This window comes from Didymella exigua (genome assembly GCF_010094145.1).
Source record: "Didymella exigua CBS 183.55 unplaced genomic scaffold M421scaffold_22, whole genome shotgun sequence".
Taxonomy (NCBI): domain Eukaryota; kingdom Fungi; phylum Ascomycota; class Dothideomycetes; order Pleosporales; family Didymellaceae; genus Didymella; species Didymella exigua.
This window is the reverse complement of record NW_022984796.1, coordinates 275639-301153: the sequence shown is the minus strand read 5'-3', so window position 1 is coordinate 301153 and position 25515 is coordinate 275639. Positions and strand designations below refer to the sequence as shown.

General features: G+C 54.0%; 13 protein-coding genes across 13 annotated transcripts; 7 read left to right on the top strand and 6 right to left on the bottom strand.

Annotated features, from left to right (window-relative positions):
* Positions 1-144: 144 nt before the first annotated feature.
* Positions 145-916, bottom strand: M421DRAFT_422778 (uncharacterized protein). Its single transcript, XM_033593280.1, has 3 exons — positions 706-916; positions 541-655; positions 145-456 (listed from the first exon to the last, which is right to left on the bottom strand). The coding sequence occupies exons 1-3, from the start codon at positions 823-825 to the stop codon at positions 221-223; spliced, it is 471 nt and encodes a 156-aa protein (XP_033446702.1). The 5' UTR covers positions 826-916; the 3' UTR covers positions 145-220.
* A 311-nt stretch (positions 917-1227) lies between these two features.
* Positions 1228-2016, top strand: M421DRAFT_67826 (nagb/rpia/CoA transferase-like protein; the record flags this gene model as incomplete). The annotated part of the gene is made up of 2 exons (XM_033596449.1): positions 1228-1318; positions 1367-2016. The coding sequence occupies 2 exons, from the start codon at positions 1228-1230 to the stop codon at positions 2014-2016; spliced, it is 741 nt and encodes a 246-aa protein (XP_033446701.1).
* Positions 2017-2084: 68 nt separating this feature from the next.
* M421DRAFT_216697 (Sm-like ribonucleo protein) lies at positions 2085-2689 on the bottom strand. Its single transcript, XM_033588273.1, has 4 exons — positions 2586-2689; positions 2517-2534; positions 2353-2459; positions 2085-2300 (listed from the first exon to the last, which is right to left on the bottom strand). Exons 1-4 carry the CDS (start codon positions 2596-2598, stop codon positions 2154-2156), a joined length of 285 nt encoding a protein of 94 aa, XP_033446700.1. The 5' UTR covers positions 2599-2689; the 3' UTR covers positions 2085-2153.
* Positions 2606-6492, top strand: M421DRAFT_422776 (karyopherin). Its single transcript, XM_033593279.1, has 6 exons — positions 2606-3110; positions 3174-3266; positions 3314-3592; positions 3691-3781; positions 3829-5544; positions 5597-6492. The coding sequence occupies exons 1-6, from the start codon at positions 2985-2987 to the stop codon at positions 6205-6207; spliced, it is 2916 nt and encodes a 971-aa protein (XP_033446699.1). The 5' UTR covers positions 2606-2984; the 3' UTR covers positions 6208-6492.
* Positions 6493-6989: 497 nt separating this feature from the next.
* M421DRAFT_422775 (uncharacterized protein) lies at positions 6990-9406 on the top strand. Its single transcript, XM_033593278.1, has one exon. It carries the CDS (start codon positions 7319-7321, stop codon positions 9209-9211), a length of 1893 nt encoding a protein of 630 aa, XP_033446698.1. The 5' UTR covers positions 6990-7318; the 3' UTR covers positions 9212-9406.
* M421DRAFT_216636 (uncharacterized protein) lies at positions 9268-10195 on the bottom strand. The gene is made up of 2 exons (XM_033588272.1): positions 10091-10195; positions 9268-10031 (listed from the first exon to the last, which is right to left on the bottom strand). Exons 1-2 carry the CDS (start codon positions 10140-10142, stop codon positions 9325-9327), a joined length of 759 nt encoding a protein of 252 aa, XP_033446697.1. The 5' UTR covers positions 10143-10195; the 3' UTR covers positions 9268-9324.
* A 1078-nt stretch (positions 10196-11273) lies between these two features.
* M421DRAFT_216624 (uncharacterized protein) lies at positions 11274-12126 on the top strand. The gene has a single exon (XM_033588271.1). It carries the CDS (start codon positions 11323-11325, stop codon positions 11791-11793), a length of 471 nt encoding a protein of 156 aa, XP_033446696.1. The 5' UTR covers positions 11274-11322; the 3' UTR covers positions 11794-12126.
* Positions 12127-12525: 399 nt separating this feature from the next.
* M421DRAFT_396812 (uncharacterized protein) lies at positions 12526-13411 on the bottom strand (the record flags this gene model as incomplete). Its single annotated transcript, XM_033590120.1, has 2 exons — positions 12526-12928; positions 13026-13411. 2 exons carry the CDS (start codon positions 13409-13411, stop codon positions 12649-12651), a joined length of 666 nt encoding a protein of 221 aa, XP_033446695.1. The 3' UTR covers positions 12526-12648.
* A 417-nt stretch (positions 13412-13828) lies between these two features.
* M421DRAFT_422773 (uncharacterized protein) lies at positions 13829-15838 on the top strand. Its single transcript, XM_033593277.1, has 4 exons — positions 13829-13979; positions 14031-14409; positions 14463-15280; positions 15334-15838. Exons 2-4 carry the CDS (start codon positions 14063-14065, stop codon positions 15549-15551), a joined length of 1383 nt encoding a protein of 460 aa, XP_033446694.1. The 5' UTR covers positions 13829-13979; positions 14031-14062; the 3' UTR covers positions 15552-15838.
* A 223-nt stretch (positions 15839-16061) lies between these two features.
* On the top strand, positions 16062-18399 carry M421DRAFT_422772 (nucleolar GTP-binding protein 1). The gene is made up of 4 exons (XM_033593276.1): positions 16062-16233; positions 16284-16813; positions 16869-18153; positions 18206-18399. The coding sequence occupies exons 1-4, from the start codon at positions 16138-16140 to the stop codon at positions 18245-18247; spliced, it is 1953 nt and encodes a 650-aa protein (XP_033446693.1). The 5' UTR covers positions 16062-16137; the 3' UTR covers positions 18248-18399.
* Positions 18400-18993: 594 nt separating this feature from the next.
* Positions 18994-20993, top strand: M421DRAFT_422771 (uncharacterized protein). Its single transcript, XM_033593275.1, has 4 exons — positions 18994-19269; positions 19322-19412; positions 19459-19496; positions 19544-20993. Exons 1-4 carry the CDS (start codon positions 19203-19205, stop codon positions 20812-20814), a joined length of 1467 nt encoding a protein of 488 aa, XP_033446692.1. The 5' UTR covers positions 18994-19202; the 3' UTR covers positions 20815-20993.
* A 594-nt stretch (positions 20994-21587) lies between these two features.
* On the bottom strand, positions 21588-22542 carry M421DRAFT_93985 (uncharacterized protein; the record flags this gene model as incomplete). The annotated part of the gene is made up of 4 exons (XM_033598160.1): positions 21588-21860; positions 21956-22200; positions 22295-22356; positions 22391-22542. The coding sequence occupies 4 exons, from the start codon at positions 22540-22542 to the stop codon at positions 21588-21590; spliced, it is 732 nt and encodes a 243-aa protein (XP_033446691.1).
* Positions 22543-23106: 564 nt separating this feature from the next.
* M421DRAFT_67721 (glycoside hydrolase family 47 protein) lies at positions 23107-25065 on the bottom strand (the record flags this gene model as incomplete). Its single annotated transcript, XM_033596438.1, has 1 exon — positions 23107-25065. The coding sequence occupies one exon, from the start codon at positions 25063-25065 to the stop codon at positions 23107-23109; it is 1959 nt and encodes a 652-aa protein (XP_033446690.1).
* Between the last annotated feature and the right edge of the window lie 450 nt (positions 25066-25515).

The window sequence follows — 25515 nt, the reverse complement described above, 5'->3', positions numbered from 1 at the left end:
CTCAGAAACACCTCATGATCAATCGGCAGTCCGCGCTTCGCCTTTGCGGTCGCAGTTACAAGCGGGTTAAGCGTCGTCGTGGGCAGCATCTTAGGTGTCGTAAAAGCGATGTACAATGGCATGAGCGGCGCGCCATTGTGCTTGTAGAGATCGAGGCGCTTGATCTTGTGGTAGTCGTCTATGCGGACTTCGTAGCGCTGGGGGAGCGTCAGGGAGCAGTTCAACAACGCAAACCGCAGACCGATGAGCAGGGGATTGGATGGGAGATGGAACGAACCTGGAATTGCTCGGTTGCGTTGTACCGCGTGTAAACCGACGTCTTGTACGCGCATGGGTCGCTATACATCTGCCGGCCGTCGACTTTGATGGGGGATAGTTCCAGAGAGCCGTCGACGGCTTTGGAGAACTTGCCGTGTTGCCATTGGATGATGCCGGTAGGGCATTTGGGGTTCGTGGCTGTTGATGTGTGTTAGCAGTTGCGCTTCTCTTTGAGCATGCGTCGCAGAGGTCGCGATGCGCTGAGCCGTGAATGGGACGTACGGTTCGCAACAGCGCGGTAATAGCTCTCCTCGAAGTATCCGTCGGCGGTGAACGAGTAGCTGATGCCCGTGTGCTTGGGCTCGGTGAAGTGGTCGCTGACGGGATCGTAGAAGCCCTGGTGCTGTTAGCGTCTCCCAGACACAACATGGTCGATGAATGACGTACGTCGCCGGTAAATGTCGAGTTCGACTTGCTGCTCCAAGTGCCCACCAGGTCCGAGAAGTCTTGCGCCTGCGCGTGCATGACGGCGCCGGCGAGCAGCAGTATTGCGGTGAAGGACACCATGGCGTCGATGTGTTTGTGTGTGGTCAAGCGAGTGTCGGCAGTTGGTAGTGTGCAGTCTGAGCGCGCAAAGGAGGGTGTTGGTGTGAGCGGTGGTGTTGAGTGTTGAGACTGGCGGTTGCGTTCCTGGATCTTGAATGCAGTCGCCGCCTCCTTTGCGAATGGCAGGGGTGGCAGACCTGTAGACCAGGGTTGGCTAGGCAGCCTATCCGCAGATCGCAGCGGCGCCAGCATCACCACCGCCCGCATTTTAGCACGCGCCGTTGGTATCAGTCAGCCTTATCGACCCATCGAGGAGAATCTGTTCGAATTGAGGCTCTCATGCAGCTTCACCACACTTACAATTGAGTATAGGGGTTATCGCTACTTGCCGAGCATCAGCCAACGTGAGCAAGAGCTTTCGCAATGGCAGCCGTAGTAGCAGTCAAGAAGGAAATGAGGAAGAAGATCAAGGCCATCCTGAAAGATGTCTCTGATCCTGTTGCAGCAACGCAAAGTACGTCTCTCAAGCTGTGGGCATGGCAGAGTGGTTGACGATTTCCAGCCACGCATGCCACCAAAGCCCTACTGGCAATGCCAGAGTACAAAGCAGCTCAGCGGATAAGTGTATACTTGTCTATGCCCACTGGCGAGATCAACACATCCAAAATTGTGCGTGACGCTCTTGACCGGGGCAAAAAGGTCTTCATTCCGTACACATACAATTTGGACAATCCGATCGATGGTCAGCCTAAGTCGATTATGGACATGGTCGAGCTGTCCTCGATGAACGACTTCGAATCGCTCGAGGCTGACAAATGGGGAATTCCAACGCCCAGCAAAGACTCCGTTTCATCACGTGCGAACTGTTTTGGCATCACCGGCGTCACCAATGGCAAAACTGAACAAATCACCCAAGGTCTTGATCTCATCGTCATGCCTGGTATGGCATTCGACCACGGCTTTGGCCGCCTCGGACATGGCAAGGGTTTTTATGACTTCTTCCTGAGCCGGTGTCATCAAGCGGCGCGCATGCCCTTTCGCGGTAAGAATTACTGGTATTCGATCATGGCTGATGGGCTAACTAACCACGTCAAAGTTGGTCTGTCTTTGACCGAGCAGCTGCTTCCGCCAAATGAGTCTGTCCCCATGGACCAGTCCGACTTTCGCCTTGACGCCTTGATCACCGGCGATGGCGAGCTTCGTCGTGCCTGATTTTGCGCACTTCAAGCTGTTCCTGCCCATTATTTTCTGCCCCCACATAACGCCTTGCATACATCAAGCTCGGCCTTCTTCCTGTACAATCAAAAGTGCGAATCGAGAGGCCTCGTAGCCTGTTCTGGCGTTCAAGATCATTGGATTTGCTGGATGAGCGAGATGTTGTCGCCCTTGAGCAGGATCTGGCCGATCTTGCGTCTCTCTTCTGGTGTGCCGTCCTTCTTCGCGGTTGTGACTTCCTCGGCGTCGTCGATAACAAGGTTCATGAACTCATCAAAGCCCTGTGTAACGTCAGTATGCAGAGCGATACATGCTTGGAATGTTGGCGCCCACCCTGAGCTTGCCCTCAATGCGCAGACCGAGGTTTTCGTACAGCCATACTGAAACCGTGGCGCGCGACTGCAGAAGCTTGAAGATGAAGTTGATAGGGGGGAGGAGGACTGCGGCTCGTCAGCGTCGTGGCTCTCGAGGTAATGCGCTTCGTCGCTGGGTTGTACCTTTTCCTCCACCACGGCCTGCGATATGTCAGCTCTTTTCAACGCGTTCTAGGATAAGGACTATCTTACCACCGCGATTCATACTGAGAGACTTGGCAGGCGTGCTTGGGCGATTCCAGAGATGTGTAAAGTCGAGGTGTGAGGGCGTAGCGGTGGGTCGTCGGAGGTGCAGCTACGAGTTCCGCGAACAATTTGGGAAGGCACAAGTCGACAAGGCTGGCCTTGGCGGGCAGGTGCGCGGGCGCGGGAACCAGTCCGTCACTTTATGCAACTTCTCATCATACCCCGAACAAACACACAAACAAACCTCGCGCTTACTGGCTGCTCACAATTCACCGCCGACTCATATCACCGGGACCTTGAAACCTCACCGGTTCATGAAGCTCCGTACATAATACCCCGCCGCTGTCTCCCCACCACGCTCCTTACTTCCTCTCTCCCCCACCATCCTCCCGGACAACGCTCGACATGGCCACAAACGGCGCCCAGCAAGTCTATGAGCCTGTGCTGGCTGCGCACAACCTTATGCAATCGGTATCAAACCGCGCACAGAAAGAGCAGGCACATGAGTTCCTGGAAAAGTTTCAAAAGTCGGTACGTTGGGCGTGGGCGTAGATGCTGGATATGGGCAGACAGAGCTGACGGAACGGGTCGCAGCAAGAGGCATGGACAACAACGTTGGCCATGCTAGAGTCGAGTTCGGTGGACGCTGCAGCTAAGCTCTTCGCTGCCACTACCCTGAAGGGCAAGGTATGTCTGCTGCACATGTGAATGTGCTTCCTTCCTGACCGAGCCAGATCGTATACGACCTCCACCAGATATCACGCGAACAGCTACCACAGCTGCGAGAGTCTATCATGAAGAATCTCATCGTCTTCCGCGCTGGACCCAAGCCTATAAGGCTGACGCTCTGTGTTTGTCTAGCGAATTTGGCGATACAGATGACAGAGTGGAAGGACGTCCTCACAGACATTGTCAGCGCCCTGGGATCCGACCCAGCCACACTACCCTGCGTCTTGGATTTCCTCCGCGTTCTCCCTGAGGAAGTCACGCATGGACGAAAGATCGCACTCACAGTACGTCCGGCCGACCCACAACCTACCTCCAGCCTGCGGCACCTTCCTTCGGTCCCGACATGTGATATCAGAGTCAGAGTCTAATGCTTGGTGGTCAGGAACACGAATTGACTATGAGGACGGCTGAGTTGATTGAGGACAACGCTGAGCAAGCCCTGAAGCTCCTCGTCGCCTACGCCACATCGTCACGTAAGTCGACATCATCCACATGCCTGAACATGTGCTCACAGACACAGCTGCTGCTTCCAGGAATCCCCAGCTGCTCTACTGCATCACATCATGGATGCGCGAAATACCTCTCGACTCCATCCTGAACTCTCCGCTTTTGGCCATCATTATTGACGACCTAAACTCCGACGACGACGCATTTGAGGCCGCCGTAGAATGTCTGAGTGCTCTTATTGGGGAGACAAGGGATGTCGACGAGACTATGCAGTCCATCTTGGTTCTATATCCCCAAGTGATCGCTTTGCGATCCAAGCTTGCACAAGCCGCACAGGAGGAGGACTCAGAGAAGTTCAAGGGTATCGCCAGGATATTCGCCGAGGCTGGAGAGTCATGGGTTCTGTTGATTGCACGACTGCCAAATGACTTCAGGGCTCTGGTTGAAGCTGTACTCGAGACTGCAGCGCTCGACCAGGAGCGAGACGCCATCGCCCATACCTTCAAGTTCTGGTACGACCTGAAACAGTACCTGACTATTGACAAGTATACCCCAGCGCGTATGCAGAGCCTGGATATCTACTCAAAGCTCATCGACATCATGATCGGCCATCTGGAGTACCCTCGACCTGAAGGCGGCGATGAGAAGGATCTCTTCGAGGGCGATCGCGAGCAGGAGGAGAAATTCAGAGAATTCCGTCATCAGATGGGTGACGTGCTGAAGGATTGTTGTGAGGTGATGGGCGTCACAGAATGTCTCCAGAAGCCATATGATCTCATTCAGCAATGGGTGCAGACATATGGTGCTCAAGCTGGGCCCAACAGCGTGCCGGAGTGGCAGAAGCTTGAGGCACCGCTGTTTGCTGTGAGAGCGATGGGTCGCATGGTACCTCCGGACGAAGATGTTATGCTGCCGCGCCTCATCCCGCTCATCGTCTCGATACCCGACCATAACAAGCTTCGCTTCCAGGCCGTCATGGCTCTTGGGCGATACACGGAATGGACAGCGCAACATCCGGACACCCTTCAACCTCAACTCGACTATATCATGGCTGCGTTCGATCACTCTACGAAGGATGTCATCCGCGCGGCTGCACTTTCGTTCAAGTTCTTCTGCAACGATTGTGCAAGCTTGCTGGTTAACTTTGTCGCGCCTCTTCAACAGTTCTACGCCAAGCATCTCGATCAGCTGCCAGTGAGCAGTCAAGAGGAGATTACAGAAGGTGTGGCTTCGGTCGTGGCCAAGGTCCCTGTCGAGCAGATCTACCCAACACTCAAAACCTATGTCGACCCTGTCATGCAGAACTTGGCTGCAATTGCCAACCAAGCCACGGATGAGGCGTCGCAGAAGCTTCTTGCAGACAAGATCAATCTTGTCACGATTTTCATCGAGTTCGTGCAGCCCGAGGTACCAGCAGGGCAGGAGAACCCTGCAGTTAAGTACTGCCAGGAGTTGTTCCCCCTGTTGGGCAATCTCATCACACATTTCAACCAAAGCACCCCAATCCTGGAACGCGTCTGCCGCTGCTGGCGATACATGGTGCTGTCGTACCGAACGGCTATGCGTCCATTGCTGCCGGAGCTTGCAACAAGACTGACACAGGGCTTTGACGCGTCAAGGCAAGGCTGCTTCCTTTGGGCCACCGCTGCTATCGTACGCGAATTCTCACAGGGCGTGGAGCAAGTGGACACTGGCTTGGCCAATGACGTATATCAGTTCTACGAGCAGCAAGCAAGGACTTTCATGAAGATGCTGAGCGAAGTCATGAAGCCAGACGAGCTCCCTGACTGTAAGTTGCTTCTCCAGCGCTGACCTCACGCATTCAACTAACAATATCACAGTGATTGAGGATTTCTTCCGTCTTGCCTCCGACATGGCGCTTTACTTCCCCTCCGAATCCATCATGTCGCCTCTCATGGAGGCTATCCTCCTCGCTGCCTGCAACGCACTTGCACTACTCAAGGAGGAGCCCATCATCGCGACGCTGCACTTCCTCCGTGACCTGCTTGGCTATGGTCGCAACGCCTCTCCGTCGTCTAGCTTTGATCGATCACGACAAGATGTTCCTCAGCAACTGCAAGACCGGGTTAAGCGGCTGGTCTTGACTGCGGGAGAGGTTCTCGTTCAGCGCATTATGACAGGCATGATGTACAGCTTCCCAGAGGGCTGCTTCGTCGATTCATCTGGTGTTCTCCTTGATCTTTTCGAGCTCAACCCTGAGCAGGTCGCCTCATGGGTCGCGAACACCGTAGCTTTGCTGCCGCAGGGTAGCATCACACCTCAAGAAAGCGAGCGTTTCTTGAACAACATTCGTCAACGTATTCAGACTGGCGATGTCAGGATGATTAGGACCATCCTGCAGGACTTCACAACTAGCTACCGTCGCCGCAATGTTGCGCCGAGAGAAGGTCTGGGCAGATTGGAGGCTTCGCGCTTCAGGTTCACTGGTTAGATGCCAGACACCCCGACGCGAGTTCTCTTCCGAGGAGCAGGGTATGGACAGGGTATACAAATAGCTGTGTGGTAGTTGTACATCAGTACGGCGGGTTTTGCTTCGACTGTATCAAAGGCATTGAGGCATTAGCATGATGGAGCGATGGAATAGGATACTTCTGGGTGACGACATTTCGAAAGATGGATGGGTGGGCTTTTCACAACAGTTCACATCTTCATTAGATAACGCTTCTTATTTATCAATACTTACTTTGGTAAACAAAGCTCTGTTTTTTCAGGTCCCTAGGCTGAGTTTGGTAATATTGCTTGCTTTACCTCATGCCTTAACATTACATGCATGACTTGGAGATGCATCACTTGCTCAGGAAGTTCGTGTGCGCTCCAAAAAGGACACCGACATACATCAACATTACCTCAAGCAACTTTAATAGTGCAACATGGGACTTGAAGATCTTCCGCCAGAGCTATTGCGCCGTATCCATGAAAATATGCGACCATGCGGTCTGATACTGAGCTTTAGACAGCTGTAGCATCGGTCAACGTCATGCGATAATCGTCGCTGGACCCTAGTTTGTAGCACGCGGTCAGGAAAAGCTCGTTGCAGTCGTAAGTCGGCCGTCTGATCAATGTTTAAAAAAGATTCCTAAGATGGTTGTTCCGTAGTGTTCGATAGAGAGTGTGCAGCGAACGGTTGTGAACGGCGACTCTCGAAGTGGGGCGAAGCCGCCGCTCGCCACAACTTTGGCAGATGACGTATGCGCTCACGAACAACCATGGAATCGCGAAAGGCGCAGCGGTCTACCAAGCGCCAGTCAAAGGCAGTCTTGGATGCTATCACGCGGTGTGGCGCAGCTGTCCATGCATCGTCACTTCAATATCTCTGCGGCTCACCCCTTACACGTATTCTTCTCCAGCTGCCCTAGGCAGCAGCTTAGCTAACGTTCAGCGCGCCGCACAAGTCGTGAGAAAGAGATTAGTTTTGGGATACGACACACATAATTAGAGGTACATTTTCAGTAGAGCCGGCGTCTAATACAGTGAGACTGCTGTCGGCGACCTCGTCTACGACTGAAACTTGAAAGGGATCTCGCCACACCACAACTGACACCATGGACATTCCAAGGGGCCATGCGATGCTCCCGCTCAACGAAGGCGATTTCCTGGACTTTATATACAATTATTTTAAGGCCGAATACGCACCGATCAGATCCTTTTGGTCGACCGCAACCGCTGACCCGCGGCAACCGCAAAGATGGGTGAACATGGGCCACGAGCTGCAACCTCTTAGCATGCGCCCCGCAAACGCCCAAGCACAAAAGGACCTCGAGTCCCTGGACTACTTCACGCGGAAATGGCACCTCGACTCTGACTTTGTGCGTGGTCTGGTGGTTCGCTTTGCGAAATACGAACTGCACGACCGTCTTGAGAAGAAGCTCTTTGAATGTGCACGCCTCGACCTGATGGTGCGCAAGGTACTTAAAGAAAAGCATCTCATCGATGCCCTCTGGCCGAGTCCCGCGCCGCGCAGCGAGCCCAAGGATTTGCTAGCTCAGGGTGTACAGGTTAGGAGGTGGTATGGCGATATGTTTGCCAAGTACTTCACGGTGCTGCACTCAGTGGATGAGTTCGAGTTGAGGCCTGAAATTGACCAGAGGATCAAGAGCAGTGGGACATTGATGCTGGTCCCGTTTGTGGACCATGTGGTGATTGGGGCCGTTGACCCTATCACACCGATCGTCACTCGAGGCGCAGGGTACGCGAGTAACAAATCACTAGACAGCAGAGGAAAGGGCAGTAGTGATGGCTATGGAGAGCCTGGACGGTTCGAGATCAGGTTCGATGCACCAGCTGAGGTGTCTGAGACGTACACGAAGAGCATTGTCAGGCAGTATGAGTGCATGAAGTGCGGTACGAAGAGGGATGTGCAGGTCGTAATCTCTGTTGATCCAAATCCTGAAGGCGGCGCGGCTACAACAAGAAAGCCTTCGACCACTGTGAATTCAGCGGTGCAGAGGCAGTTGAGAGGTGGAGACAGACAAAAGCGAAGAAATGAAGAGGGCGCTCCACCACAGCCACCGCGACCGCAGCCCCAAGCGCCCGCTCAAACCGAACAAAGGTCGTCAACTCCAGAAGGAAAGAAGCAATGCCCCCGCTGCACCTTTCTAAACCACGCCTCCCTCACCGAGTGTGAGATGTGCAGTGCCGATCTATCCGCTACAACAGCTACGAAACCACCGAGTCCAGTCGTTTCAAGAGTATCTCACGCCCACTCAGCATCGCTGCCACCCCCGACCACCGCACCCGATCGTCTGAAATCTGAAGAGCGTCCTGGTCCGTCGCACAGACACAGTCTCAGCTCGACACTATTCAGCATCTTCCCCTTCTCGCAGCAGCACCAGCAGGAACACCACGCAAATTTGCCGACGACACAACAAGTTGACACAGTGCCAGCGGTGGCCAATAGTCGTGCTGCACCTGAACGGCTAGAGCCACGTCGTATTGTGCCGAAGAAGCACACGCGGGAGGTGAAGAGGAGGGAAGAGAGGGAGCCCACAACCCGCTCAAACCCAGCCTCCTCAACAAGAGCAGAGGAAACATCTGGAGAGCCATCAGCAGCAGCAACAAAACCATCTCAACCCGTGGGTCTCACCACGCCTCCCACAAGACCCGAGAGTCCAAAGACACATCAGATAGACGAGCCAGAGCTCTCACGACCACCGGAGATGGCGATGATGCCGCTCACACCGCCGCCATCGACGAGTCAGCATAGGAGACAGGTTCCCGCCGGACTACCGAGTCATCTTATGGATGACTATGTATCGCCTAGTCAAGGGCTGCCGGTGCAGGATGAAGAGGAGGACGCTGGATGGGCCGATCTTAGGAGGAAGGAGAGTAACATCGAGAGCGAGGACAGTGATGAGGAGGGGAAGTTGGTGGATCTCGATGCAGTGGCAAGGGAGGAGATGGGAGTTTGGGGAGAGAGGGAGGACGAGCGATGCTGAGAGGTGTCACTTGTCCATGTTGTGGTTGCTAGGTGTTTTCTCGTTTCAGCATCATTTGAGGTTTTTGAGTTCCACTGACGACAATCTGCTATCGCATGAACCATGCTCATCATCTACAACAATCCGCCCTGCCGTGCCGAAAAGTATTCATCGATATCTTCCGGCAACTCAATGCTATCTCTTCGTGAAAACTCCCTCCAGTTAAGAGTAGGCTGCCAGTACTTGCGAGTCGAAATCTCCACCTTTTGAACCCTGTAGCCATTATCATGTCGCTTTTTCACGATCTTTACGGGCCAGATCAATTCCTCAACCTGCCCGCCGCGGTCAACCATGTGTGGTTCCAAGCACCGACAGAACCACTTCGGAAGGCCGGTAACCTCTTCCTCATCGATACCCTCAAACGCGACAAGACCCTCCAGAGCAAATACATGGTGGCCCACCAGACGTCGTTTCGTTTCGTCACTGGGCTGTATCAATCGGCCAGTGACAAGGCGCTGGTACTCCAGTCCTGTCGTTGAGAGGCGCATATGAAGACTCTTGAGCAACGACTTCTTACTCGAGTCCTCTGCGTGTTTCCTGAGGATTTCGACGAAGTGTTCGAGACGTGCTCGGTGGCGGACTACCGCGTGGGGAGAAGGTCTAGAGTGCGAGGCTCTGTCGTCGATATCAACGAGCAGATTGATGTGTCTGAGGTCGCGTAGGAGGTGGAGGCGATGCGGAAGTCCCAGAGGGCCGAAAATGCGAGGTGATTTGAAGTAGATGGGGGTGTGTGGCCTTATACTGATAGTGAATGCGAACCTGTTCCCCGCAAAAAATACAGCTGGGTTGTTGGGTCAGAATAGGTGTTCCTAGGAGGAATATTCACATGGGTGAACTTACCCCGTGCTTCACTGGCGATGTACTTGCTGGCATAGAGGAGCGAGGTATACATCTCTTCGCGTACGTCGGCGTGATCGCACCACCGTCCTTCGCCGCAGATGATGCAATCTGTTCGCTTGAGAGGAGGCCGCATGTTCGCCACCCGGACTGCCTTGTGCCTTCCTACCGCTGCGAGAAGCGTCCACCGATGAAAGCGGTCGTACTGCTTGAAGTTGAAGATCAGACCTTGAGGAAGCGCGTTCTCACAAATACGACGCAGTAGCGCGCTCGGGAGCCAGATCCTCCAGATGTGACACCATGTTGCGAGTTGTAGGAGGTGTATTGGTGAACGGCGGTTGGTTGTTCTCTCGCATAAGTCATGCTCGAATATTTATTCTTGGTGTACGGATTGCGTCACCGTACCTTTTACCGTTTGTTATTTGCTAAGCCGCATGATCGTTTAAAGTGCAAGCGAAAGGGGAGGACTGCCACTTTGTATGGAAGGATACGACTGGTCAGCATGAGGCTACGATCTCTGCTTAAAATTCAATCTACAGGAAACTCTGGCGTGTGAATTCCTCCTAAGCCTCGTCCTCTCGATTTTGCACGTCCTCAAAACACGTGTGTCAAGCCCTTTACTCCTCCTGTGCTCAAGCTGTTCGTGCCGGAAAGAACGTGCCGATATTCGGTGGAAGCCTGATGCCGTGGCACTCTTCGAAGTCACGCCAATCCATCACCGGCTTCCCCATGTAGTACCTCTATCTTCTTCGCCTTCTCGTACTCGTCCGGCCTACACTTGACAATCGATCGGCCACTGGACCTCCCTCGGCTCACCACCCTCTCGCATGCGCAACTCCAGACACTTCTTGAACCAACGTGACACGCTGGAGACGCACACATCTAGAACACGTTGGATAGCTACGAGTGCCCCCAGGACGAACATGTGCCTTTCACCAACAAATACATCGCCGAGATCATCCATGGATCTCCTGGGTGGGACTGACATGCAGCATCGCATAATCCGCCAGTGTCGAGGCGCACGCAAAGCCGCTTGAGTAGGAACCTTTTGCTATCATCGTCCGCGTACTCTTTCATCACATCGACGAACCGCTGCAGACGTACCCGGTGATACATGAAGGTGTACGAGGACAGCTCATCAATCTTGACCTCAAGCGTAGTACGCTTCAGATTACGCAGGATGTGATAGCTTGTGCTGATCTGTAATGAGTATTGAATTAAAAGACTCATAAGCCATGGACGCGTTAGCGCGTCCTGTACGTAGACATCCCTATTGCCGATTTATTCCATACCCCTCAGAAGTAGAAGCGACACGCATGCTCTCAAGACGCGCATATCAGATACATGTGCAGATTCCAGATGCTCCCAGATTACTCAGTGACTTCGCCGTCTGTTGGCGGGAAGAACCTGTCAGCATCCTCCGACAGTGCGATACCAGTCCGCTACGCAAACCCTCTCCAGTCAAACAAAGGCTGCCAGCTTTGCCGGGCCGTAACCTGTTTAGGATTTCCGTGCCCGTCTTTGGTTCTCCTGAAGATTCTTACGGGCTATTGCAAGAGGGGCAGATCACCTCCCTCCCCGCGGAGACGCATATCGAAGCACTTTTAAAACCATGTAGGGAATCCGGTGAAATTCATATCTGGAATCCCCGATATCTCAGCGAAGCGCTCGAGAGTGAACATGTGCTTGTCAAATTGCGATCGTGACAGTCCGTCAGTTAGGCTGGGATACTCGTGATCCCTGGAATATCCTCGGTATTGATCCTTGCTGATGAGTCGTATGTAGAGGCTTTAGAGGAGTGATCTCTTGTTGCTGTCTTTGGCATGCTGTCCGAGCACATCAACAACGTGCTGAATCCGAGCCCGGTGACAGACGGCGGCAGTTGCCGCGAAATTATCGATAACTAGAGTTACGCTGATGTGTCCCAAGTCGCGGAGGTGTAAGCGGCTATCGAGTCCCAATGGACCGAAGACGAGAGACGATCTGAGTGAGACTGGCTGATGAGATAGCGCATCAATTTTGAACATGAACCTGTTGCTATGACTGTCAGCAAGGTTCTTCGAGTCTATGCAATATGTGGGGTCTTGCTTCGTGCTTCTGTGGCGATGGCTTTCTTGTAAAGAATGGCGGTGTGCATATCATCCGCAAGGTCGCTGTTCTCACAAACGTCCGTTGCACAAATCCTGCACTTCTGGAGCGGTGAATAATCCCCGCGATCGCCTATGACTTGAACCCACGGGTGTCCACCTTTGGCAGATGCATAGACAAGCCATGGGAAATCTCCAGAGTCTCAATAGTCTTGCTCAAAGCGGAACGTCAGGCCCTGTGGAAGCTTATATTCACACACGCGGCGCAATATCTCTGGTGGAAGGTCTTCGAAGTGGGCCATGTTGTCGAGGTGAGTGGCCGAGCAGTGAAAAGAGGCTTTGTGTTGGGGTAGAAGTATCAGCCTGTCATTAGCCAGGCAGTCAGATTGTTGTGGTTGAAACGGAAATGAATGTGAGCTATGGTAGTGAAATGTCTGGAATTCGATCGAAACTCCATCAAGTCAGAGATCGATCTCAGTACACCTTGAAGTGCGCATTGACCGGCTTCTTCCCATTGATTTCGAGCATGTCCTGCGGACAAGCGCTCATAACGACCACCACGTCTCTCAGCGCCTCGAATACCACATGATACATCGCCTTGGTGACTGGCGCCTCGAAGCTAATCCGTCTCCTTGCGCCCTCTCCCTCCTGCGTGACGGGTATATTCCTGAACAGCTTAAACAGATCCGGCACCCTCCCACCCATTCTCGTCTGTAGCCCAGCCAGGATCTCACCTTCCTCTGAGTCTCCCGCACTGCTCGCCAGCGCAGCCAAAGCGTCCCAGCAATTATCCGTACAACTCTCATGGTACACTGCGACGCCTAGCTCAGAGTACCTCCAACGGGTCGCACGCTGCGATCAAAGTGTCGTGAGTGCCAGGGCTTGTGTCTTCGATCAGCTTGACAAGAGGCGCGCGTTTCTGGTTGACCAGCGTGTCGCCGACTCCGGGTATGGGTTTTAGCAGCTTTGCGCAGCAGTGCGACATGGACATGAATTCTGGCCTCGCGGCGGCGCGGTTTGCAGCTGTGGAGTACGAAGACGAGGAGGCGGCTGAGGCGGCAGGATAGAGAGGCGCCTCCAGGCGTGAAGAAGTGGTGCCTATGGCGGTCCAGGGGAGTGCGAAGACCCAGGTGTCGACGACTTGGTTGCCATAGGTATTGATGATCTTGATCCTCTGGTTGGCACGTACAACTGTTGCAGCGCAGCGGCGGGCTGGGACTGTTTGTGTTGATGACATGGTGGGTGATTATGCATGTCCTGTTCTGGATAAGCACGAAATGAGCGCATGAGAGGTTTTTGAAGTATGAAGTCAAAGTGTTTAAAATTGACGGCGGACTGTACTGCTAGGTCTGCTCTGCATCAAGCGTCACGCGGTTGGAAGGTGGGATGCGGTTTGTTAGCAGTGAGTGGAAGATAGGCAGGAGCTGATGGACCAAGTGGGCATTAGTAAGTTTTCCAAGCGATTGGGAAGCAATTCTTGATTGAGATGATTTGCTCAAGGGCTGTCCGAGTACCTCCAGAGGTATGATGGATGCTTGAGAGTGTGAGGGTAGAGTAATGACGCGCCGACATGGTCGCGGTTGACGGCGCTGCGTAAGCACGTGCGCGCACCCTCGCAGCTGGAACGGACAGACAGGCATTATCTACGGCATGCCCGATCGCCAAAATATCCCCACCGCGACTTGACCCCGACCTCCTATTCTCCACTCCGGTCGCATTCCTACCAGGCCGTCAAGATGGCGCTCGCTACGAAGACGCAGTCACAGAACATCTTTGCCAAAATAAAGGCAAAGCCCGCCAACAAAGTACGTACCGTCCAGGGAGGGGCCGTCACCGATGGCTAACACGAACTGTAGATATGTTTCGACTGCGGCGCAAAGAACCCAACATGGAGCTCGGTGCCCTTTGGCATCTACCTCTGCCTCGACTGCTCGTCGAATCACCGCAACATGGGTGTCCACATCTCCTTTGTCCGCTCAACGAACCTCGACAGTACGACCACACCCGCCCCCGAACTGGCACATGTGAAGATGCAATGCTGACCGGGACAGTCTGGCAATGGGACCAGCTGCGAATCATGAAGGTTGGAGGAAACGAGAGTGCCACCAAGTACTTCCAATCGCACGGCGGCTCTGCTGCACTCGCCAGCAAGGACCCCAAAGCCAAGTACACAAGCAACGCGGCAACAAAGTACAAGGAGGAGCTGCAAAGGCGATGCGCTGCAGACGCAAAGCTGTATGTCTTCACTTCCCACTCAGTCGACATGAAGGCTGACGTGACGGTCCCAGCTACCCTGAAGAGGTTGTAATCACAGATGTACCAGAGGTTGCAGGCACCAGCGAAGGCAACACTCCCGCTGGGGAAGACGACGACTTCTTCTCCTCCTGGGACAAGCCAACCAACAAGCGGCCCTCGAACCCTCCCTCGCGAACCGGTACACCACGCGCCCAGTCACCGTTCCTCAAACCTGGCGGTGTCGCAGGCAACGGAGCAGACCGCCCCAAGTCGCCACTCGTGGCAGCCGAGAATAGCACACCTGCGGCCGTAAAGCCTACAGTACGGAAGACTACAGCGGGCGCCGCGCCCAAGAAGAACATCCTAGGTGCGAAGAAGAAGGGTCTGGGAGCTAAGAAGGTGGTGCCAGCTGATGGAGGGCTGGACTTCGACGAGGCCGAGCGCAAGGCAAAGGAGGAAGCTGAGCGCATCGAGAAGCTTGGATACGACCCCGATGCTGAGGCTGCTGAGACCGCTGCGGCAACGAAGCCCAAAGTCGCCGAAGCCTCGAATATCGCAGCGCCCACACCAGTGTCGCCATCTCGTGGAGGATTCGGCTCAACAGCGAAGCCAGACCGATGGGACGCAGACACAGAGAGACTGGGCATGGGCGTTGCACGCCTTGGTTTCGGCCAGGTTGGCGCTGCTAAGAAGGCGGCGCCAGCGAAGAAGATGGGCGGCTTTGGTAGCGTCAGCAAGCCCACAGAAGATGATAGTGAGAAGTATGCGCGCCAGAAGTTTGGCACCCAGAAGGGCATATCCAGCGACGAGTTCTTTGGGCGAAACAACTACGATCCCGCGCAGAGTGCGCAAGCTAAGGAGCGACTCTCAGGTATGTCAAAACTAATCAACTCAGTCCTGGTGGTTCTCACTAACGCGTTGCAGGCTTCGAAGGTGCATCTGCCATCTCTTCGAATGCTTACTTCGGTCGCCCTGAAGATGACATCCCCGAGGATGACTACGGTGATCTCGAGGGCGCAGCCAAGGACTTCGTCCGCAAGTTTGGCATCACTGCGGGCGACGACCTCGAGAACTTGTCCAACATGCTGGGTGAGGGTGCAGGGAAATTGCAGGGCGCTATCCGCAACTACCTGAACTCGTAGAAGAGCGCCACCACGTTTATGTTGGCAGAAGAAGACGAGCCGGACTGGTGTTCCAGCTTGGATGATGCGAGGGTGACCGAGCCTGAGCTCAACATGGAGCCTTGGGAGATCCTGCCTCCATGAACTGCGGGTGCGGCTTAGGGAGGCATCACGGTGGTTCGATTCGGGAGGCGCTGAGGATGAGGTCTTCATACAGCATGAGCGCAGATTTGGCAGGCGAGATGGCAGACAGTTTCCAGGATAACAAAGCAATCCAATACCATGGATGACCAATTCTGTTACGCGAGTCTATGTTGAATCACGTGCTTCTACATCTCACAGAAGCTCTGCTTGGGCAAGCGACACTGGCGACGCCTCATAGTTGAAACTTGAAACAACAAGGCTGCCATCGCGCCGCATCACTTCCCCACTGGCCGTGAGCACCTCCAGGTTCAGTCGAGATGAAGGTCGAGGCGCGGGCGGGTCCACCTCGGCTCGACCCAAGCAGACCCCGAAAATTCGCCCCACTCAGAAAACTTAGGTTATCGATATCGTACGGCAACTTTTTTGCAGAGCGACAACAACAACCGCCCACGCCGCTGCCAAAATGAAGACTCAGTGGAAGGACATCCCCGTTGTGCCTACGAGCCAGGAATTCTTGGACATTGTTTTGTCCAGGACCCAGAGGCGTCTCCCGACTCAGGTACGATTTCCGCGCAAACCTCCAGAGGCGCACAGTACTCACAGACGCAGATTCGTGCAGGCTTCAAGATCAGCCGTATCCGAGCGTTCTACACCCGTAAGGTCAAATACACTTCCGAGACCTTCACCGAGCGCCTCACGCAAACAATCGATGCCTTCCCCCGCCTGCAGGACATCCACCCGTTCCACCGCGACTTGCTCAACACCCTCTACGATGCAGACCACTTCCGCATTGCGCTCGGTCAGCTGTCGACAGCCAAGTCGCTGATTGAGACCGTTGCCCGTGACTACGTCCGTCTCCTGAAGTATGGACAGTCTCTGTTCCAGTGCAAGCAGCTGAAGAAGGCCGCGCTGGGTCGCATGGCAACAATCTGCAAGAGGCTCAAGGACCCGCTCGTCTACCTTGAGCAGGTCAGGCAACATTTGGGCCGTCTGCCCTCGATCGACCCCAACACCCGCACCCTTGTCATTTCTGGTTTCCCCAACGTTGGCAAGTCCTCGTTCTTGAAGAACATCTCGCGCGCAGATGTCGAGGTCCAGCCCTACGCTTTCACCACGAAGAGTCTCTACGTCGGTCATTTGTGAGTCCAACCAGTCTGCAGTTGCTCGTCGAATTGTAGCTAATCAAGGAAACAGCGACTACAAGATGCTGCGGTTCCAGGCCGTCGACACACCCGGTATCCTCGACCACGCCCTCGAGGAGATGAACACCATTGAGCATCAGTCGATCTGTGCTATTGCCCATCTCCGCGCTCACATTCTCTACTTCATGGATCTCAGCGAGCAGTGCGGTTACTCCGTCGCTTCGCAGATTGCTCTTTTCAACAATATCAAGCCCCTCTTCGCCAACAAGCTGATCACAATCGTTATCAACAAGATCGATCTTATGCGCCCAAGCGAGTTGGACCCTGAGACACAGGAGCAGCTCCAGAGCATGCTGAAGTCTGGTGAGGTCGAGATGCTCGAGCTTTCTTGCAACACTCAAGAGGGTGTCATGCAAGTGCGTAACCACGTCTGCGATCGTCTCATCGCTGCCCGTAATGCGGAGAAGCTCAAGGCTGGTACAAACAGCGCTGGCGAGCCTTCTGGTCGTCTCGGCGAGCTGCTTCGCCGCATCCACGTTGCCCAGCCCCTTGGGGGTATCACACGGGAGACGTCCATTCCCGAGGCTGTTCTTAACAAGAAGAAGTATGATAAGGAAGACCCAGAAAGGCCGCTCCTCGAGCGCGACTTGGAGGAAATGGAAGGCGGTGCTGGTGTCTACAACCTCAACATGCGCAAGAACTACCTGCTGGAGAACGACGAATGGAAGGAGGACCGTATTCCCGAGGTTTTCATGGGCCAGAATGTCTACGACTTCATTGACCCCGACATTGAGGCCAAGCTTGAGGCTCTTGAGGCCGAAGAGGAGAAGCTCGAGGCTGAGGGCTACTACGAGTCCGAGGAGGATCTTGAGGACGCTGAGGAGGCAGACATTAGGTACAAGGCAGAGCTCATCCGCGAGAAGAGGCAACTCATCCGCAATGAGGCGAAGATGCGCAAGAGTCTGAAGAACAGAGCCGTCATTCCCCGCACAGCCAAGGCCGTCAAGCTGTCAAAGATGGAGTCTCACCTGGAGAGCCTGGGCCACGACACATCCAAGATCGCAGCTCGCGCAGAAGAGGCTCGTGGTCGCAGCAGGTCTCGCGCTGCAGCTGCTGACACTGACTCCATGGACATCGACAAGCCTATGAACGCCATCGAGAGGGCTAAGATGCGCGGCCGCAGCCAGAGCACCAACAGGAGAACGGACGGAGTCACAAACGAGGCTTCGGCCACCAAGGCCGAGAAGCTGGCCAAGCTGTCGCAGCAGAAGATGAACAGGATGGCCAGGCAGGGTGAGGCCGATAGGCATCAGACCGGATCACTGATCAAGCATTTGGTAAGTTATTCGCCACCGCAACTTGACTTGGAAATTGCTAACGACTCTTTAGACCGCTGGAAAGCGTGGTATTGGAAAGACCGCAAGGCGATAGACGCCATCTGTGTTGTCGTATTTATCGTCCGTCATGGCGCGACTGGTAGAAAAATCATGGGCCGGCGTTCAGGATGCTTCAGATACCTACGCACCGGTCCTTCACGCCGGTGTGGTAATGCAAGTTTATGTTCCAATGAGATCGATCTGTACATCTGCGATGGTTGTGATATCAACACTGTGGCTGTACATCAATTTCTGCAACGAAGCCACAGCACAAATAGGCTCGCTGACGAGAATAGCTGCGAGTCGCTTAGCCTTGTGCGGCCCCTGCCTCGCTGTGAGTCGATTGGCCTGGAACTTGCTGAGCTAGTGAAGGCCCCTGGCAGGAAGGATGCATCTGACAGCACATCCGAAATTGCAAGCCGCAGCATTCATCAATCAAACTCAGCAATCTGTTCAACATCTTGATGCAAAAGAGGCAGCATAAAGTGCGTCTGTCACGGAGTCCATGGAAATGAGCAAGCGCCGCGATTCCGAATATGCTGGTGATGTCTCGCAACGTGTCCGCGAGCGCTCATCTTCGCTCAACGTCCCGCCAACCATAATTTCTGCGCCTTTCGATAGGCTTGGACTAATCCCATTAGAGCGTTGCTAGTCAGAGACTCGGACTGTGACTGGCTCCTTCGTTCAGGTCGAGTAAGTTTGTAATGCACAAGCAAGCTTCCATGCTCCGTTATTGGAGGCTGGTTCAACGTCAATCTGTTTCCTGGCAGGTACCGATCTCACAGCCCAGGTCCATGCAAGCACCATGGATGCTGACCCGCGTGTCGCGCGTAGGGTAGAGATCCTGTAAGCGGGAGGCCTGAGTGTCGTTCTTCCCATGGATCTGGGATTTCGGACTTCGACTCTCTTCAAATGCAGTTGAAATAATCCGAAACACACCTGAAAGCGCTGATGATACAACGAGAGGCCTTGCATATTATTTGAGTGAGCGACACAACAACAGAGACATCATGATGTATCTACCAAAGGACAGTCTGCTGGCTCTGGTCTGGGCCAGCGCTGCGCTTGCGACGCCATGTAAGTCAATGGATGTAGCAGGTACCAGAGATCAACGACTGACATAGTGTAGTGATTGTGGAACCAATCCGAAGTCATGACCTCGCGGCGCGTGATGATACTCCATGTCCAACATCTGGGTACTTATCGAAGAATGGCATGAAGTGAGCTGCTTCTCCGCTCCTTCATATGCTCTCTGACTCTCAGCAGCTTTACGACATATTGCAACCATAATAACCCTGGACATGGTGCGTTGTCAGATTGAGTGTTTACTAGCATGGCCTAACACATCCAGATGCCATGGACATCAAATATTTCACATCTCCCTCTATGGCGGACTGTATGGAGCACTGCTCGCGCTACTGGGGGAACAGCGAAGGCTGCTACGGCGTGGTATGGCGCGAAGACAGCAAATGCTGGATCCGCGACAGCAACACAACCGTCGGCAGTGTTGTTGTCTCAACAGACGGTACCCATTCTGCGCTCATCGCCTCGGATACATACGAAGAGATCGACACATCGTGTCCCAGCACCGACCTCAGCACGCACACAATCGATGGCCTGCCCGGACTCGGCTACACGCTTCAATGCAACAAAGACATCAATGCCTTTGATACATGTTGGTCTGGCTATCCCAAGCCATGCTGGGACACACAACACGTCGAGGGTCTATTTATTGGCTTCTACCACACCACGACCCTAGAAGAGTGCGTACAGATATGCGCCGACCAGTCTCCGCTCTGCAAAGGCGTATCCTGGAACCCCGACTACAGCATCGGGTTTGCCAACTGCTGGCCAAAAACGGGATGGTCTGACGACACGCTCATGACACCAAGCACAAAAGCCGGCATCATACACTCTGTAACCATCACGTCGTTTGACCGCATCGACACCACTTGTCCGTCCGACACTACATACTCAACGACTAGCAATCACAACTTCGATATTCATTGCGGCCAGCTCAACGAGGGCACGAATCTCACGCAGATCCACACGCAAAACATCACAGCGTGCATGGACTCGTGCGCCACGACAAACAACTGCATCGGCGTCGTCTTCGACTCAACACTGCAAAACGGATTCAAAAACTGCTATCTGCAGAACACAACGAGCACGCTCAGCGAAAAGGCATCGGCAACATTCGCCGCACTATCGGGATCTGCAATACCCTCATCCAGCTCATCACCCAGCAGCACCTCCACACCCGACCCCAGCTCCAGCTCCAGCTCCGGCTCTAGCTCCAGCTCCGGCTCCAGCTCCAGTTCGAGCAGTGCCTGGATTGCGGGCCCCGTGATCGGCGGTCTGGCCGGCCTGGCTATAATCGGCGGCGCAGCGTTCTGGTGGCGACGGCGTCGGGCTAATGATGCAACGATGGGCGAGAAGCATGAGGGTGTTCAGTACGATGCTGCGCCGATGCATAGCCCGGGTCTGGCGCATGGTGCGCCACAGCAGACGGCGTACTTTGATGCGCATGAAGCGGATCCCGGGGCGATGAGGAGCGAGATGCCAGCTACGACCAAGTATGCGCATCGTACGGGGGAGGGGGAGGTGCATGAGGCGCCGTGAGCGGATGGGGGCTCACTGGTGTGTGGCCGTGGGCGGCAGGTCGTGGATGACACCGCGGGCTGATCGTTACAGTGCACTCTAGACCAGTTGAACATGTATTCCGAGCGTTGTTTTGTGATACCATGACTGCCTTTAGCGTTTTTACTGTACTTAATCGATGATATTCTGTGTCTTCCCGCCCGTTTCTCGACATATTACCTCTTGACAACTTTAGACACGCTTTTCAGGCTTAACAGTCGCCAGGATTCATCATATCAATACGCCTACTCGTTCGCTCCTCATCAATCTCAGGGCATCTGGTCTAAAGGCTGCCAGACGGCATCTATTGGAAAGACGCTCCCAGCTAGTCATGTCGCAGCTACGTGCCTGAGCGGAGAGATACAGGTTCGGGTCTCGCCATGTCCAGTCCTTCTTCTCAATCTCTTGTTCCTGTTGCCGGATTGCGAGCGTTTGGTGCCTTGGCTGGGAGCAAACTTTGGTGACTTAACTTCATTGCACAAACCAAGCAGTAAATAACAATGTCAGCGTGAGTCTACCGCAGTGGCAACAACAAGAACCCAGAACGAGACATACCACAAAGGCTTCAAAAGTGGTCATCGGTATCAGTCCATCAACGTGTTGTCTTGTAGCCAGGCAGTGCTCTGTCACATAAAAACGCTACGACATTAGGTTCTTGACTAATTGTGCCCGCGAGATGCGGACTTTAGTGTTACAGTATCTAGGTCGTTGTTGCTAGTCACGAGTGCGTAATTGCCCCATTTAGCTACCCTTACTCAGACTGTTGCTTTACTGCGACTTTCACGATTCGCGAAGGGGCTTTGTAATTCGTGGAGCTTACTATTTCTGACGTTAAGATGGAGATTTTTCTTGCTCTCTGTTGGCCTAAAGATTGGAACATATTCGAGCATGAGCCTCGTGCGATGTTTCTCGACAAAGCCAAGGGCATGTTGTCTAGGGGGACTGGCTAAGTGAGCGGCAGCTCCATAGTCAGACGCTCCGCTGTATAGCGATAGAGAAATTTGGTTTAAAATCTTGCCGTGTCCATGCTGTTGCAACTCTTAATGTAGTAGCGGTTGTGTGTTTTCTCTCCTTCACTTGTACTAGCACAAAGCCGGAGCAACCTCGCTGGCAAGCAGCTTACAGCTGACACCTTCTTCTTAGAATTCACAGACCGAACAATATCTGTGTTTATCTTTTTCTTGTTGCAGTCGTTTTCATCAAGTACAAGGGCATGTGGTCTAAGCGGACTCCCAGAAGAAGGCCTTCCTGTTTTGGGCCCTTCTGTAAGAGGAAGGGCCCAAAACAGGAAGGACTTCTTCTGGGAGTCACCATTGGTAAGATACCCTGCTTTCTCCGGAGGCAAGGAAGATGCGGGTTCGAATCTCGCTATGTCCAATTATTTTTGCAGATTACATGTTAAGTGATCGTTAGCTAATAAAACTTGCCCTTTCCTGGTGCAGAACCAGGCGCAAACATATACCTTTACTACACACGTTCAAGTTCACGTTCATCCAGCGAACTACGCCCACAACCCCAGCGTTTCTAAAGTCTTGAAAACTGCAGGATTTCAGCATACATAATAGTGTTCAGCAGCGCCGATCCTATCAATTCACTGGGCATGTGGTCTAAGCGGCCACGCGGTCTGCGACCGGGATAAGAGCTGCATTGGTAAGACTCCTTGTCGCTGCAGAGGTAAGGAGATGCGGGTTCGAATCTCGCCGTGTCCATTTTTTTTTGCCATTCAACACCCGATCAGCCTCGCTGCTACAAGACCGCTGCGTCTGTTTTTGCGCAGGGCAGCAAACCCGCACCCTGTACCACAGCAAACAACAATTCACATTTCCCTCCTGTCTCCTCGAGACCAGCGAGAAAGCGGTTCGCAGCAACTACAAGCAAGACCGTGTGTCTATATGGTCGTAGTCGCAAGATTACTCATCTAACGGGCATGTGGTCTAAGCGGCAGCTCCTATGGATCCGCAGGGCCCCCCCTCCTTATACCACCTACTGCCTTGGCCCTATAGCGTGGGAGCTGTCCGTCGGTAAGACGCCTTATCCCTGTAGGGGGAGAGGAGATGCGGGTTCGAATCTCGCCGTGTCCTATTTTTTGCTTGTCTTGGGGTGCACGGGAGGGGGTGGGGGGGGGGGGGGGGGGGGGGGGGGGGGGGGGGGTTGGAAGACTTGTTTGTATGTGGTTGTTTGGATTGTATGTAAGGATGTCTATGAATGCCGAGTAATGGAGTGCTTTTGAATGATACGGGACATGCTCACTGCAGACTGCAGATATCCAACGCTCTACAGCACGTCCTGTGCCGCAGACTTCGGCCGCCTGAAGGGGTGGGCTTCCGTGTTGAACACCCACTCATCCAGACTAATCATATCTGGACGCGAAAAGATGAGGTAAAAATACTTCAACGTCTCTGCGGTCCAGAAACTCTCCATCTTGTCCTCCACATTCCCCTGCCTCACTGTTGCCGGACCCTGCCCCCTATACCGCTGCCCGACCGTGTACTGCTCTTCGCCAAAGCCCGTCTGGCCAGTGACATCGAGCAGCTGCCCGTTCGCGTACGGCGTGCGCGTGTGCGCCACGATGGACGTGAACATGTCCCACGCGGCATCCAGATACTCCTGCTTGCCCGTGATGCGGTACAAGACGAACACGGATTCGATAGCCTCGGGGCGCAGCAGGTAGCGCTTGTCGCGGATTGAGGTCCAGCCCGGAGGTAGTCCCTTGTCTAAGGCGATCTGAGCCGGGTCGGTGGCATATCTGGTGCCGTAAGAGGAGAGGATTTTGTCGTGCCAGAGGGTTTCGTTCCACGGACAGGAGGTGCGAGAGGCGCATGGGAGCGTCTTGAATACTTCTGGGCTGATGCCTGTGGGCATCGCTGAGTAGGCGTAGATGCAGCCTTTTGTTAGCTTCTCGCCGAGGTGGACGTGCGATGGCGTGTTGAAGAGACGCCCGGCAAGACCGAACATGCCTCCCACGAAGCATGTCAAGTGCTGCATTTCGGAATCAAGCGTCGCCTCGGAGGGCCTCGAAACGTGTACATCGCCGCAGAACAGGAGGCTTTCGCCAAGTCCCTCGTCTTGGAGCTGGGGTCTGTACAGCATGTGCTCATCAATTTTGGCGGCCGAGTCGGTATAGAGTTTCCTGTATACCTCCTCGGTACCACCAAGTAATGCGTGCATCTTGGGAAAGTACTCGTACGTGCTGTCGGCTAGAGCGCCGAGAGAAAAGAAGCGACTCTGGTTGAACTCCTCCTTGTGAGCGTTGATCATAGTTGGCCATAGACCTGGTAGGCGAGTGGTGTCTTGAGTGCGATCGAGGAGTCTGGTGATGCGAGCTACAGCGTCGTAGAACTTTTGCGACTGCTGGCTACCTCCAACCTCACGCTTGAGGATCTGAGCCAGGCGGGTAAATTCCATCGTCAGCGATCCCAAGCAGGCGAAGCAGAGACCGGTCTCTGGTCTATTCGAGTACCCCTCAGGGTCTTTTGCTTTCTCGAGATCAAGCCAACCCGTAGGCGTGTGATTTACTGTATCGAAAGCGCGGTGCAGCATCTCGCCAAGTTGCACAGCCTTCTCGAGCAAGACAGGCGCCTTGCTGAGGTCGTATGCGCTGAGCATGCCGCCAAGGTAACGAATCGTCGTCTCGAACACACTGACAGTCTTCATGTCGGACTTGCCAAAGTCAATAGCCGCGACTGCCTCGACGCCTTGGTAGAAGTCCTCTTTCATACCCATGATCCATAATGTGTCCAACGAGTCTACCAGTGTTGCACCCCATCCGCCAAAGGTCTTAAGGCCGACCCCGGTTATGGGTCTGAGCTCATCCTGCGCCCATGCATACGCGCGATAGCTGTGCCAGCTGCGCTCGAACTCGGTCCGTACTGCGACTCTCTGTATCTCCCGTCGTTCTCGTTGTGCCTTCGTTTCTGGCGGGAAGTCGAACTGTACTTTTGGAAGTGCTCGAGGTTGCCCGTCTGGCAGCGGTGTGTACGTTTTGATTACGTTACGGAAGGGCGCGTTCCTCCAATCGTACGATTGTCTGGATTGGTACGGTCGCGAGTGGTCATTCATGTAGGCCTCATGGTCCTCAAAAGATATCGCAAGCGTATCAATAGGTGCGCAGAAGCAGGTATAGTACGTGCCGAGTGCTACGGCGCCGAGGATAAGGTATGTGAGGGCTCGCTGGTGTTGGCGGGACATTTTCGGGTTGCAGGCTACGTTACGTGGTACCTTGATTCTACGCATCGTCAGGTAGATTGGCAGTACAACTGCCACAAGACCTGAGAATATGGTGGCTGCCACCGGGCTTCTGTGAAGTGGGGAAGGACCGGGTATCAGGAAGCTGCGACGGTGCCAGCACCATCGGAGGAAAATGGGCAACTGAAAATTTGACTGTAGAGATACTCAAACATGAAAACAACAAGCTAGAAGAGAAGACGCTGCCGCAACCGTTCAGTGTCGGTGTCGAAGGCTCGACGTCACGGCGATTCATTTGTTCAGGAGACTTGTCGCCAAGAGGGAGCATGGCCGAATCAAGGAAGGAGCTACGTTGAATACGCGGATATGAGCGGGTATTCGTCGCAAAGCAGCTGGGATGTTCACGTACTTGCATAGATGTCAGATGGTCGCGATCAGTGTTGCGCTTAAGCAGTTGTTCGAGCCTCGAGTGAAGTGTCGCGGATCTGGGTGACGCGC

Bases quoted from the DNA above. Each gene is read 5' to 3' on its own strand.
- M421DRAFT_422772 (XM_033593276.1), top strand. From the start codon at position 16,138: ATGAAGACTCAGTGGAAGGACATCCCCGTTGTGCCTACGAGCCAGGAA. The intron at 16,814-16,868 runs GTGAGTCCAACC...TCAAGGAAACAG, and splicing joins AGTCTCTACGTCGGTCATTT to CGACTACAAGATGCTGCGGT. The intron at 18,154-18,205 runs GTAAGTTATTCG...ACGACTCTTTAG, and splicing joins GATCACTGATCAAGCATTTG to ACCGCTGGAAAGCGTGGTAT.
- M421DRAFT_422775 (XM_033593278.1), top strand. From the start codon at position 7,319: ATGGACATTCCAAGGGGCCATGCGATGCTCCCGCTCAACGAAGGCGAT.
- M421DRAFT_422771 (XM_033593275.1), top strand. From the start codon at position 19,203: ATGATGTATCTACCAAAGGACAGTCTGCTGGCTCTGGTCTGGGCCAGC. The intron at 19,270-19,321 runs GTAAGTCAATGG...GACATAGTGTAG, and splicing joins CGCTGCGCTTGCGACGCCAT to TGATTGTGGAACCAATCCGA. The intron at 19,413-19,458 runs GTGAGCTGCTTC...GACTCTCAGCAG, and splicing joins TTATCGAAGAATGGCATGAA to CTTTACGACATATTGCAACC.
- M421DRAFT_422776 (XM_033593279.1), top strand. From the start codon at position 2,985: ATGGCCACAAACGGCGCCCAGCAAGTCTATGAGCCTGTGCTGGCTGCG. The intron at 3,593-3,690 runs GTACGTCCGGCC...CTTGGTGGTCAG, and splicing joins GACGAAAGATCGCACTCACA to GAACACGAATTGACTATGAG. The intron at 3,782-3,828 runs GTAAGTCGACAT...TCACAGACACAG, and splicing joins CGCCTACGCCACATCGTCAC to CTGCTGCTTCCAGGAATCCC.
- M421DRAFT_422778 (XM_033593280.1), bottom strand. From the start codon at position 825: ATGGTGTCCTTCACCGCAATACTGCTGCTCGCCGGCGCCGTCATGCAC. The intron at 656-705 runs GTACGTCATTCA...TAACAGCACCAG, and splicing joins ACTCGACATTTACCGGCGAC to GGCTTCTACGATCCCGTCAG. The intron at 457-540 runs GTACGTCCCATT...ACACATCAACAG, and splicing joins TTACCGCGCTGTTGCGAACC to CCACGAACCCCAAATGCCCT.
- M421DRAFT_216624 (XM_033588271.1), top strand. From the start codon at position 11,323: ATGGACGCGTTAGCGCGTCCTGTACGTAGACATCCCTATTGCCGATTT.
- M421DRAFT_216636 (XM_033588272.1), bottom strand. From the start codon at position 10,142: ATGTATACCTCGCTCCTCTATGCCAGCAAGTACATCGCCAGTGAAGCA. The intron at 10,032-10,090 runs GTAAGTTCACCC...CCAACAACCCAG, and splicing joins CATCGCCAGTGAAGCACGGG to CTGTATTTTTTGCGGGGAAC.
- M421DRAFT_216697 (XM_033588273.1), bottom strand. The intron at 2,301-2,352 runs GTGGGCGCCAAC...GACGTTACACAG, and splicing joins GCATTGAGGGCAAGCTCAGG to GGCTTTGATGAGTTCATGAA.
- M421DRAFT_422773 (XM_033593277.1), top strand. From the start codon at position 14,063: ATGGAGCTCGGTGCCCTTTGGCATCTACCTCTGCCTCGACTGCTCGTC. The intron at 14,410-14,462 runs GTATGTCTTCAC...TGACGGTCCCAG, and splicing joins TGCGCTGCAGACGCAAAGCT to CTACCCTGAAGAGGTTGTAA. The intron at 15,281-15,333 runs GTATGTCAAAAC...AACGCGTTGCAG, and splicing joins AGCTAAGGAGCGACTCTCAG to GCTTCGAAGGTGCATCTGCC.